This window comes from Oryctolagus cuniculus, chromosome 11, assembly GCF_964237555.1.
Source record: "Oryctolagus cuniculus chromosome 11, mOryCun1.1, whole genome shotgun sequence".
NCBI lineage: Eukaryota > Metazoa > Chordata > Mammalia > Lagomorpha > Leporidae > Oryctolagus > Oryctolagus cuniculus.
This window is the reverse complement of record NC_091442.1, coordinates 27,161,199-27,173,733: the sequence shown is the minus strand read 5'-3', so window position 1 is coordinate 27,173,733 and position 12,535 is coordinate 27,161,199. Positions and strand designations below refer to the sequence as shown.

General features: G+C 43.0%; 1 protein-coding gene across 1 annotated transcript in view; it reads right to left on the bottom strand.

The window, feature by feature from the left end:
* Positions 1 to 12,535, bottom strand: part of RAD21L1 (RAD21 cohesin complex component like 1) — a 35,454-nt gene extending 22,919 nt beyond the window's left edge. The window contains exons 1-5 of the mRNA XM_051845161.2: positions 12,419 to 12,535; positions 10,858 to 11,033; positions 8,588 to 8,717; positions 6,249 to 6,342; positions 2,495 to 2,601 (exon numbers count right to left, since the gene is read on the bottom strand). Of these exons, the coding sequence (XP_051701121.1) occupies positions 2,495 to 2,601; positions 6,249 to 6,342; positions 8,588 to 8,717; positions 10,858 to 11,001 (475 nt within the window). The 5' untranslated portion in view covers positions 11,002 to 11,033; positions 12,419 to 12,535. The remainder of the gene's footprint in view (positions 1 to 2,494; positions 2,602 to 6,248; positions 6,343 to 8,587; positions 8,718 to 10,857; positions 11,034 to 12,418) is intronic.

Below are 12,535 nucleotides of genomic sequence, written 5' to 3'. Positions count from 1 at the left end.
GACTGAAATCTTTACTTAATGTACACTAAACTGATCTTCTGTAAAAAAAAAAAAAAAAAAAAAAAAAAAAAAAAGAAATTATCAATTCCCAACTTGACTCTCACTGGGATTAAACATGACAATAGGTCTGATCTGATTTCATCATCATTTTAAAAAAATCATCTATTATTTTTCACTTTATGTTTCTGTGTGGGAGCAAACTGTTGAAATACTTACTTAAGGTATACTAAGCTGATCTTCTGTATATTAAGATAATCGAAAATGAATCTTGATGTGAATGGAAGGGGAGAGGGAGTGGGAAAGGGGAGGGTTGTGGGTGGGAGGGACGGTATGGGGGGGAAGCCATTGTAACACATGAGTCGTACTTTGGAAATTTATATTCATTAAATAAAAGATTAAAAAAAATAAAAAATAAAAAAATAAAAAAAAAAGAAATTCAAAGATGAACATGACACAGATTCTACTCTCATCAAGTTTGCAGACCAATGCAAAAGATGTATACATATCATAAAAGAAGAGAGGTAGATGCCAGAAAAAAGAACAAACACTACATAGTTAAATTGTATCATGTCACTTCAATTTCAAAATATATTCATCTCACCCAAGAAGATTCTAACATTTAAAAATTTTATTTATTTTATTTGGAGTGGCAGGAGAGGCGAGAGAGGAAGGGAGCGAGGGAGGGAGCGAGGGAGGGAGAGAGAGAGGGAGGGAGGGAAGGAGGGAGGGAAGGAGGGAGGGAGGGAGGAGGGAGGGAGAGAGAGAGACTCCGAACTGCTAGTTAACTCTCCAAATGCCCATAAGAGCCAGAGCTGGGAAGCAATTGAAGTTCCCCATTTGGGTGGCATGGACTCAACTACTTGGCCATCATCTGCTGCTTCACAGGGTTTGCATAACTAGGAAGCAGAAATCAGGAGTGTAGCCGGGACTTAAACCCAGGCACTCTGATATGGAATCTGGGCATCTCAAAGCATATCTTAACTGCCATGCTAGATGCCTGCCCTGATAATGCCATTTTAGTTCTTGTTCATTATATGTGATCTGTTATTATTCCTATTCAACATATTTCAGAATCTTTTACTTATCTATGACACAATACAATTTTATCATATGGCTTTATGTGGGTCTTCTTTTTTCTTTTTAATCTTCCTCCTCTTCTTGTTTTGATTTACTGATGGACCATTTGGAAGTTCATTTTCATCTGGAAAGACTCTGATATGGCATGTGGACATCCTAAGTGACATTCTTTTTTTTTTTTTGACAGGCAGAGTGGACAGTGAGAGAGACAGAGAGAAAGGTCTTCCTTTTGCCGTTGGTTCACCCTCCAATGGCCGCCGTGGCTGGCGCGCTGCGGCCAGCCCACCGCGCTGATCCAATGTCAGGAGCCAGCTACTTATCCTGGTCTCCCATGGAGTGCAGGGCCCAAGCACTTGGGTCATCCTCCACTGCACTCCCTGGCCACAGCAGAGAGCTGGCCTGGAAGGGGGGCAACCGGGACAGAATCCGGCGCCCCGACCAGGACTAGAACCCGGTGTGCTGGCGCCGCAAGGCAGAGGATTAGCCTAGTGAACCGCGGCGCCGGTCCTAAGTGGCATTCTAATTGTTGCACCGATGCCCACTCCCAGATTTTAACATTTAAAAAGTCAACTTCTGGGGCCAGCGTTGTGGCATAGTGGGTTGAGCTGCCACCTGTGTGGCATCCCATGTGGACACTTGTTTGTGTCCTGACTATTGCACTTCTGATTCAGCTCCCTGCTAGGTGCCTGGGAAAGCAGTAGAAGATGGCCCAAGTGGTTGGGTCCCTGCACTCACATGGGAGACCAGGATGAAGCTCCTGGCTCCTGGCTTCGGATTGGCCCAACTCAAGCCATTGAGGCCATATGGGGAGTGAACCAGCAGATTGAAGATCTCCCACTCTGTCTCTCCCTCTTTCTCTCTCTGTAAGTATGCCTTTCAAATAAATAAACATTTTAAAAATCAACTTCTGTTTCATAATTAATATGTATCTTTCGGTGGTAGTATTTTCTCCTCTTCACCCTCAAGCTGACTTAATATCTGTTATTTTGTAATTGGTATCATATATATGATATTTTGAAGGCATTTTATGAACATACATGTAAAACCTTGCATATATATACTTTTTTAACTATAGCGACTATTTACATGTCTCTCTCCCAGTCTGAAGTTCCTTGAGGGCAAAATTGCTCCTTTAAACTTTGGTGCTGCCTATGTCTTGATAGTATCTGACATACAGCAGGAATTCAACACAGAATTATATACTGAGAAGGAAAGTATAGCCTAACACTGATTCTTAGCATTGGCAGTTCTGCTAGAAAGAGACAAGGAAAAACTGATTGGGAGATTATACATTAAAAAATTGATTCTGTAGATATTTCTACTGGCATTATTTCAATATAAAATTAATTGATTATTTGTATATAACTTACTATATTTGAATTTTGATTATAAATTTTGATTTCTCAAATACTATTACCAAAGCTCTCAGCTTGGAAAAGTAGATCATTGCCATATTCTTCTCTAAGTGTAATTTCTTCAGGTTTACTTTGATTCTGAGTAAACTGTTCTGAAACATCAACAGCACTATGGAGAAATACAAGATTAAGGAAAACATGTGAGCAGAACACAATAATTTTGCAGTATAATGAAAAAAACCTAAAACAAAATCAGGTTTTATTATAAAAAATTATTTTCTCAATAGTATTATAAACATTAGCTTGACATACATATAGCCAAATACTTCTTGGTCCTAACCAACAGCATTTGAAATAGATGTTTGCTCTTGATACAGACTGAATGTTTCTACCCCCAAAGCTCATATGTTGAAATGTAAACACCAAGGGGCTGGCGCTGTGGCACAGTGGGTTAAAGTCCTGGCCTGAAGCACTGGCATCCCATATGGGCACCAGTTCTAGTTCTGGCTGCTCCTTTTCCAATCCAGCTCTCTATCATGGCCTGGGATAGCAGTAGAAGATGGCCCAAGTTCTTGGGCCCCTGTACCCATTTGGGAGATCCAGAAGAAGCTCCTGGCTCCTGGCTTCGGATCGGCGCAGCTCCGGCCGTTGCGGTCATCTAGGGAGTGAACCAGTGGATGGAAGATCTCTCTCTCTGCCTCTCTCTGCCTCTCTCTGTAACTGTCTTTCAAATGAATAAAATAGGTATTAAAAAAAAAAAAATGGGGCCGGCATGGTGGCGCTGTGGGTTAACGCCCTGGCCTGAAGCGCCGGCATCCCATGTGGGTGCTGGTTCGAGACCCGGCTGCTCCGCTTCCTGTCCAGCTCTCTGCTATGGCCCGGGAGGGCGGTGGAAGATGGCCCAAATCCTTGGGCCCCTGCACCCATGTGGAAGACCTGGAGGGGGCTCCTGGATCCTGGCTTCGGATTGGCACAGCTCCAGCTGTTGCAGCCAATTGGGGAGTGAACCATCGGATGGAAGACCTCTCTCTCTCTCTCTCTCTCTCTCTCTCTGCCTGTCCTCTCTCTGTGTAACTCTTTCAAACAAATAAATAAATAAATCATTTAGAAAAAGAAATGTAATCACCAAGGTGAAGGCATTAGGAGGCAAGACCTTTGGGAGGTGATTAGGTCATGAAGGTAGAGCCCTCATGAGTGAATTAGCGCCTGTATACAAGCAGCCCCAGTCTGTGGGGAGCAACCGAGACTAGACTAAATTACTGGAACTGCTAAGACTAATTCTATGCATCTGATCTCCCATCATATGGCGCTGAGAGAGTAAACAACTTCCACACAGCTGCCTCATCAATTCGACTAACAAGCTGCAGGAGCTGATCCTGCTCCTGATTGGAGGAGAGCAGCATGCTCAGCGCGTGGGGAGAGAACGCCAGGAGAGTTGGGATTGGCGGAAGAGGACTATAAAGGAGGAGAGAGACAACACGCACCAGGAACATCTGAGGAACATCTGAGCAACCCCTGAGAGAGCCGGCTGGCGGTGTGCCACTCCTCCGTGGAAACGGGGGAAGCGGCGGGGGTGCTGCCCCTTCGCGGAGGCGGGGGGCCGGCAGCTAATCCGGGGGGAAGCGGCAGCAAACCCAGGAAGGGCTAGGGAAAGAGAACAGCACAGGGTCCAGTGTCATTCCTCCGCGAGTAGGGGAGCAACACCGGTCAGAAAGCTGCTTTGTCCCTTCTTCTCTTCCTTCTTTTTTGTGAAATTTTTGTATTTATTTGAAAGTCAGAGAGAGAGAGAGAGAGAGAGAGAGAGAGAGAGATCGTCTACCCACTGGCCTACTTCCTAAATGGCCACAATGTCCAGGGATGGGCCAGGCCAAAGCCAAGAGCCAAGAGCTTCATCTGGGTCTCCAATATGGGTAGCAGGGACCCAAGTACTTGAGCCATCATCCTCTGATGCTTTTCCCATGCCATTATCAGGGAGCTGGATCAGAAGCAGACTATCTGGGACATGAACCAGTGCCAATACAGGATACTCCACAATGCTGGTCTCTGCTTTGCCCTTTCTACCTTGTAGGGACATGGTGATAAGATTGCTATCTATGACCCAGGAAGGAGGCCCTCTCCAGACACCGAATCTGCTAGCAGTTGGATCTTCAACTACTCAGACTCTAGAACTGTGAAAATAAGTTTCTATTGTTCACAAGCTACCTACTTTTTAGTATATTGTTATAGGAGCCCAAACAGACTAAGACAACTCCTTCATGGAACATAATCATCTCTTGGCTTCTGAGACACCACTGTCTTGATTTTCTTTCCACCTGCTCATTTTTGACTCCTTTGCTATTTTTTTCTCATATCCAAGACTACTAACCACCTCCCTTCTGAACCTCAGACCAAGATATTCAATCACCTACCTACTTCATGTTGATGTTGTCTTAGTCCATTAAGGCTGCTGAAACACCTTAGACTGTGTAATTTATAAAAATAAAAAATTTATTGCTCACAATTCTGAATGATAGGAAGCCTTAAATCAAGGCACCAGCAGATTTCATACCTGGTTAGAGCTTCACGTTGTAGAAGGGGCTAGGAGGCTTTTTCAGGCCTCTTTTAAATGGTACTAACTTCACTCAGGAGGGGGTTCTGCCTTCATGATCTAATTACTTCCCAAAGTTCCCACCTTGGGGGAGGTTTCAATATATGAATTTTAGGGGAAAACATACATTAAGATCATAGTACATGTGTAACTGTCATCTTAAAACATGTCCAAAACCTTCCTTCTCTTTGTCTCAGCCCCTCTTAAACTTCTCATTCCCTAGCTATTCTAATCTCATTATATAGTTACTTTATTCTGTAGCCAAAATCATAATACACTTCTTTCTCTTAGAGCCATGTCTAATTTGTTAGCAAATTCTGTTGGCTCTGCCTTCCAGAGAAATCCATAATTTGACTGCTGCTACCTTGGTAAACCGAAGACTGAAAACTGATCACAGATACTATCTTTTCTCATTTGTCCTTTTACTGCATTAATCTTGTCATAGGCTCTCTGCTTCCTCCCTTTCCTTCTGACAGTGAGTAGCCAGAGGGAGCATGTTGAAATCAAGTCAGACTGCTCACTCCTTGATTTGAAACCCTCTTGTACTTCTCGTTTGAGTAAAATGAAAATCCTACTGTAGCCTACCATACCCTACATCTGCACTCCTAGCTGCCTCTCTTATCTCATCTCCTACAATTCAGCAGGTCATTTACATCACTCCAGTCTCATTTGCCTTCTTGCTGTTCCTTGAAAACGTCCAATGTGCTCTACCGTAGGGTAGGGACTTACCACTGGCTTTACCTGGAATGTTTTTCCCCCACATTACTGAATGATTTCTGCCTTCACCTCCTTCGGGTTTCTGTTCTTACTCCATCAGAAAAGCCTTTCCTGCCCATTGTTTTATGTATTTAATTTTTTATTTCTCTTTATAATTCTGATCATCACTTGGAATATCATGCTTGCTCATTTATTTATCATCTGTCTACCACAACTACAGTGTAAGAGTCATGAGGCCAGGAGCTGTGTTTAATTCATTGCTAGCTCTTCAGTGCCTGGCACACAGAAGGCATCTGATGAGTATTTACCGAAGGAATAGATGAATACACTGTCCACACTGCAGCCTATACATTCAGCAGTTTGCTTTTTCACACTAAGTTTAAGTCTTTGCCAATTGCATGTTTTACCTGTTAGTTGTTAACTTCATTTCATTTGCCTTCATGAAATCTGAATAGAACAATAACAAAATATCAAGAAAATCAAATTGAAGGAAAATAAATAAAATAATTTACTTCATATTATGGGTATCGAAATCATAAAATTCTTCTGGTAATGTGATAGTGCTGTAAGCCGCTTCAAAATTCTCTTTTGGAAGGTCAACCAGTCCTGAAAAAAATTTAAAAATTGCCTTCAATAAGCAATAATGCTATATAAAACTTTTTAAAGTCCCAACTAAATCTTTATTTTCTCTCATTGAACTTCTGCTTAGTCCCCTTAACTGGTTTCCCTGTATCTACTTCTACCTCTCACAATTTGTTTTCCATAAGGCAGCCAGGGTGATATTTTTAAAAAGCAAATAGATCAGATGATGCCCATGTTTAAAATGCTTTAGCGGCCGGCGCCGCGGCTCACTAGGCTAATCCTCCGCCTTGCGGCGCCGGCACACCAGGTTCTATTCCCGGTTGGGGCACCGGATTCTGTCCCAGTTGCCCCTCTTCCAGACCAGCCCTCTGCTGTGGCTAGGGAGTGCAGTGGAGGATGGCCCAAGTCCTTGGGCCCTGCACCCTATGGGAGACCAGGAGAAGCACCTGGCTCCTGCCTTCGGATAGGCGCGGTGCGCCAGGCGTGGTGCGCTGGCCGCAGTGCGCCGGCCGCGGCGGCCATTGGAGGGTGAACCAACGGCAAAAGGAAGACCTTTCTCTCTCTCTCTCTCTCTCACTGTCCACTCTGCCTGTAAAAAAAAAAAAAAATGCTTTAGCTACTCTTCCAGTGCATTCAAATAAAATCCAAATTTCTAATCAGGACCTCTCCAGTCCTACAAACTGTCAGACACCCTATTCCCTGCCTCACTGGTGATACTTCTAACATATTAGCCATTTCGTTCCTTGAAAATGTCAAACGATTTCTCCCCATAAGACCTTTGTCCTAGAAATTCCATCTGTGTACAATGTTATTCCCTCATGAACTTTTCATACGGATTGGTACTTATTTTTCAAGTCTCAGCTTAAATTCTATCCCCTCAGAAAGGCTGTTCCCAAGTATCTTAACTAAAGTGGATTTATCTGTTGTAGTTCTCTGTTTATTTTACTTTATAACACAATTATAATCTATAATTGTTGCAACACTTTTACAAAACCTTTTCATTATCTGATTTCTTCACCAGACTAAAAAGGACCTTATTGATCTTGCTTGTCCTATATTCCAGAGTCTAATACAGTGTTTTGTACAAGGTAGATCAATAAATATTTGTGGAATATATAAGTAATATAGTAAATGAACAAATGAGCCATATTTGAAATGAGTATAAATCTACTAAGCGATTCTACCACATTTTAAATGAAGATGATTTAAAAAAAAGAAACCTATCAATCCCAATTCAACAAATATTGATTGGGGGAATAGTGTCACGCATAAGGCACTGAGACAGGTACTATAAGAGATTCAAAAAATTAAGCTGCTGTCTTCAAGGAGCCTTAAGAGAAGTAATAGAGGTGAGACCTATGCCTAAATAATCATAATACAAAGTGGGAGATAAGTGGAACAGATATTATGTAAATTAAATTTTCAATGGATTATATTTGTGACACAAATAAATCTCTAGCATTTTGAAATGTAAAGGGATTTTTAATACTGTTTCATAAATAGCATGCTATTTAGTGTCCTGAGAGTTCTGAAAATAATGATAATTATTGATTTTTTTTTTTTTTTGACAGGCAGAGTGGATAGTGAGAGAGAGAGACAGAGAGAAAGGTCTTCCCTTGCCGTTGGTTCACCCTCCAATGGCCGCCATGGCTGGTGCGCTGCAGCCGGCGCACCACGCTGATCGGAAGGCAGGAGCCAGGTGCTTCTCCTGGTCTCCTATGGGGTGCAGGGCCCAAGCACTTGGGTCATCCTCCACTGCACTCTCTGGCCACAGCAGAGAGCTGGCCTGAAGAGGGGCAACCGGGACAGAAACCGGCGCTCCGACCAGGACTAGAACCCGGTGTGCTGGCGCCGCTAGGTGGAGGATTAGCCTATTGAGCTGCGGTGCCGGCTGATATTTATTTTTTAATCACAGTATTTCTAATTTCTCTCATAAAGGCAAAAATATATGACAGATGAAATGAATCACTAAAAATGGAATATCAGAGTTTCCTAAGTGTGATGATTTTAAGTATATTTCTTTTATAAATAGGTGGAAATATTACAAGATTTGGAATGCATAATCTTTTCCTGAAAATATGGGAAAAAAGCAAGGGAAATAATATAATTGTCCTTAACCATGGAAACAAGATTCAGTCAAAATGAAGTTTATATTCACTATTCTCACCTGCAATTAATTACAGAGTACTGCCAATTGAAAGAGCCCACCCAAACAACAAATGTAAAAGAGAACTAAGTAAAATGAGACAACTCAACATTGCATATATACCTGGGCGAAATGTCATCTTCATTTTAAGAAATGCTTCGCTGCAATCTGCCAAAAGATATTTGGCTTTCCTATTATAGATTCGAACAACTCCCAAAAGAAGGTGTCCTGAAGTTCGAAGTGCAATTTTCACCTTTCAAAAAGTTTTTAAAGTATTAGAATAATAAAAATTAGGTTCATAAATCCTGTTCTTTGAAAATTACTGAAATCATAAGAATGCCTTTTCTTTTAAAAGCAGACGTTTCATATTCTTACTTAAAGTAAATAATTTAACTTTTGCCTCACCTTATAAAAATGATTAATTTCCTTGTTTTATGCAATGAAGACAACATAATGTGGCATTTAAGTGAAGTGTACTATTGTTGGTATTATGGGAAGAACACAAACTCAGACAGACTTGTGTTCAAGTCTGAGGCTGAGCCACACTTAACCGTCCTGAACTTCAGTTAATAAAAATGGCTATAATTTATTATATACTTATAAGCATTGTCCTAATAGCTTTTTAATACATTAAGATAATTTTGACAATTACCTTTGTTTACAGAAGAGAAAATTACGTAGATGTGTTAAGTAATATGCTAAAATAATAAAACTACTGGGAAAGCAGTTATTAAACATAAATCTGACTAACTCAAAAGTTCATGCTAACTACCACACTTCACTGAAGTTCAAAGAAGACAATCTCATAGGGGTGGTATGAAGATTAAGTAAATTAATAGGGGCAGGCATTTGACATAGTAGTTTAGCTGCCTGCCACTTAGGCTGCCCACATTCCATACTGGAGTGCCCAGGTTTCAACCCTGGCTCCACTCTCTATTTCACTTCCTGCTAAAACACACACACTGGGAGACACCAGGTGATGGCTCAGGTACCAGGTTCCTGCCACCTATGTGGGAAGCCTGGATTGAGTTCCAGACTCCTGGTTTTGGCCCAGCTTAGCCTCAGCTGTTGTGGACATTTGGGAAGTGAACTAGAGGATGGGAGATCAGTCTGTCTCTCTGCCTTTCAGATAAATAAAATAAACAAATAAATAACATTTTAAAGTTTAAAAAAATACTAAAAAAGTCTAGCCTAGTGCCTAACACACAATAGTTTTTCAATTATAATTCATTTTTCTTTCAAGCAGAAAAATACTTAATCTATGAAAGTATTAATATTTTAATGGCTGTTTTACAGCAAAAATAGTACTTTACTTATGAAGTGTTTTCACATTTTTTAATTTATCATTACTCCTTTCTACCTTCTCCTTTCATTCATTCATTCTTTTTTCTTTTTCTTTTTTTTTTTTTTTGACAGGCAGAGTGGACAGTGAGAGAGACAGAGAGAAAGGTCTTCCCTTGCCGTTGGTTCACCCTCCAATGGCCGCCGCGGCCAGTGCGCTGCAGCCGGCGCACCGCGCTGATCTGATGGCAGGAGCCAGGTACTTCTCCTGGTCTCCCATGGGGTGCAGGGCCCAAGCACTTGGGTCATCCTCCACTGCACTCCCTGGCCACAGCAGAGAGCTGGCCTGAAGAGGGGCAACCAGGACAGAAACCGGCGCTCCGACCGGGACTAGAACCCGGTGTGCCAGCGCCGCAAGGCGGAGGATTAACCTATTGAGCCACGGCGCTGGCCTCATTCATTATTTTCTAAGCAATACTTATCAGGTACTTACTATGTGTTCTGAAATATTGTTAAGTAATAAGAAGGGATTATGAAATATTCACAAAACATGGCCTTTATCTTTCAGTGTTCAATCTATTCATGATAAATGTATCAATACGCAAGTATGTTTATATCCCAAAAAATGCTACAGAAATTAAAACAGACCATTTGAGAAGTAAAACTTCCTTATGGAGCCAGTGTTGTGGCATTTTGGGTTAAGCTGCCACCTGCTGGCATCCCATATGGGCCCCAGGTTCCAGTCCCAGCTGCTCCTCTTCTGATCCAGCTCCCTGCTAATGTGCTAATTATATCATGGCCCAAGTGGGAGAGCTGGACAGAGTCCCTGGCTCCCCTGCACTCGTGTGGGAAACCTGGATGGAATTCCTGGCTCCTGGCTTCAGCCTGGTCCAGCCCTGGCCGTTGTGGCCATTTGGGCAGTGAACCAGTGGATAGAAATCTCTCTCTCTCTCTTTATCTCCCTCTCTCTCTGTAACTCTGCCTTTCAAATAAATAAAATAAATCTTTTAAAAAAACTTCTTTGGAAACATATTTCATGTTATAAATCTATTTTGATTCCTTTCTTCAGAAGTCATGGAAAATACAAACTGTCAACTTAATCAATAACCTACCTTAGGTGAAATAATTCTTTCAATGGTTATCTCCAGGTTACATTCAAACACTTGGGCCTTTGTGAGTTTTCTCTCCCAGTGAGCTGCAAGCCATATTTTGGCCAATGGCCCTCGTTTATTCATAAGCACGTGGGTGTAGAACATATTGCCTGTATTCCTTAGCTGTATTTAACTAACTAGAGGGAATATGAAAAGATATTTAGAATTTGATTACAAAAACCATTCAGTGATTTTACAGTAAGAATATTTTCATTAATTATAAAAAATCTGATTATCTTCTAATTCAATGTATCATTCAGTTCAAATTATTTTCTGATGAAAGAAGCTTATTTAGTATGTGAACTTGCCCGTCCCTAAGAAGCTAAATTAATAGAACTCCAAAGGGCAATAAAGTGGAAAAATGACGAAAACAAGAAACCATAGGAAAAGAATTAGAAGACAACAAGGAAGGAAACAAAAAGTCATATGTAGATGTTTTGAAATAAGAATGGCAAAACAAAATCTTCGCTTAAAAACGCAAAAATTAATGTACATTTCCACAAATTGTCCTACCCTTGTTAATACCTTAAGGCTCTATTTTTAAAGCCAGAAACAAGAGGGGATACTGTAGCACTTTGGCTCCTAAAGGAGAATCAATCTTCACTTATATAAAAGTAAACATAACCTGCCAAGATGGAAGCTTCTACCTGCTTCTTTTCTACTGAAACGTTTGAAAGACGAGACCAAACGACCACCGAAAATCTGCCACAGAATTAAAAAGGCAGGTGTCCATTTCTACCACCAAGAATCCCATCACCGCGCCCAGACTAAAGGCCATCTCCCAGACCCCAGGGCCCCAGGGTCCTGAGGAGGCCGGCGGCGAAGGCTTGCCCCTGGCTCTGGACGCGCTTTCTTCCTTTCCGGTCCGAGTTTTGGTATTTTGGAATAAATTCCCATTTATCTTTCTAAAACTGCTCCCAGGGGTGTCAAGTACTATAAAATGCACTTCGCCGGGAACAGACGTTTGAAAAACCCCTGGCGGTCTGCTACTTCGGAGACGCTGACCTGCCCTGGCTCGCACTGACCCCTGCCCGCCCCCGGCCAGGCCCGCCCCGTTCCGAGCCTGTATGTTTCTAGATGGAATTTCCTCGGTAAGTAAAGCTGGGGGGAGCTGCCCGGGACCAGAGGGCAGCGGCGTGGCGAGCGCGAGGAAACCGCGTCGGGACACGCAGGGACTGCAGCTGGCGGGAGACCCCGGGCAGGGGCGAGGAGGAGGAGGAGGAGGAGGAGGAGGAGGAAGGTGCTGGGGGCGTTGACCAGGACTGGGAGGAGCACACGGAGACCGACTAGGGCAGGGTCGCCTCAGAGTGAAACTGAGGCAAGAGGCGTCCCCGCCGCCACCGGGCGAGAGGAACCCGGGCCGCGCCTCCAGCCCCTGAGGGGATGCGAGCGGCGGCGTTCTTCTCTCAGACTAAGCGCCGCGGGCTGAGGGGTCGGTGAGGGGCCGGAAGGGACGCGTGTGCGGCTGTGGGTGGCCGCGACCCCCATCACAGAGCCCACCCGGCCTCAGGCTGCGCCCTACTTTCAGCGCCGGGTCTGAGAGAAGCGCGCCGGAGCAAGAGCTGAGAGGAGCCGCCGACCCCGCACGTCGGGTCTGAGGCACTTAGCTGAGCAGCTGCTTGTTCGCGGAGCGCTGTGG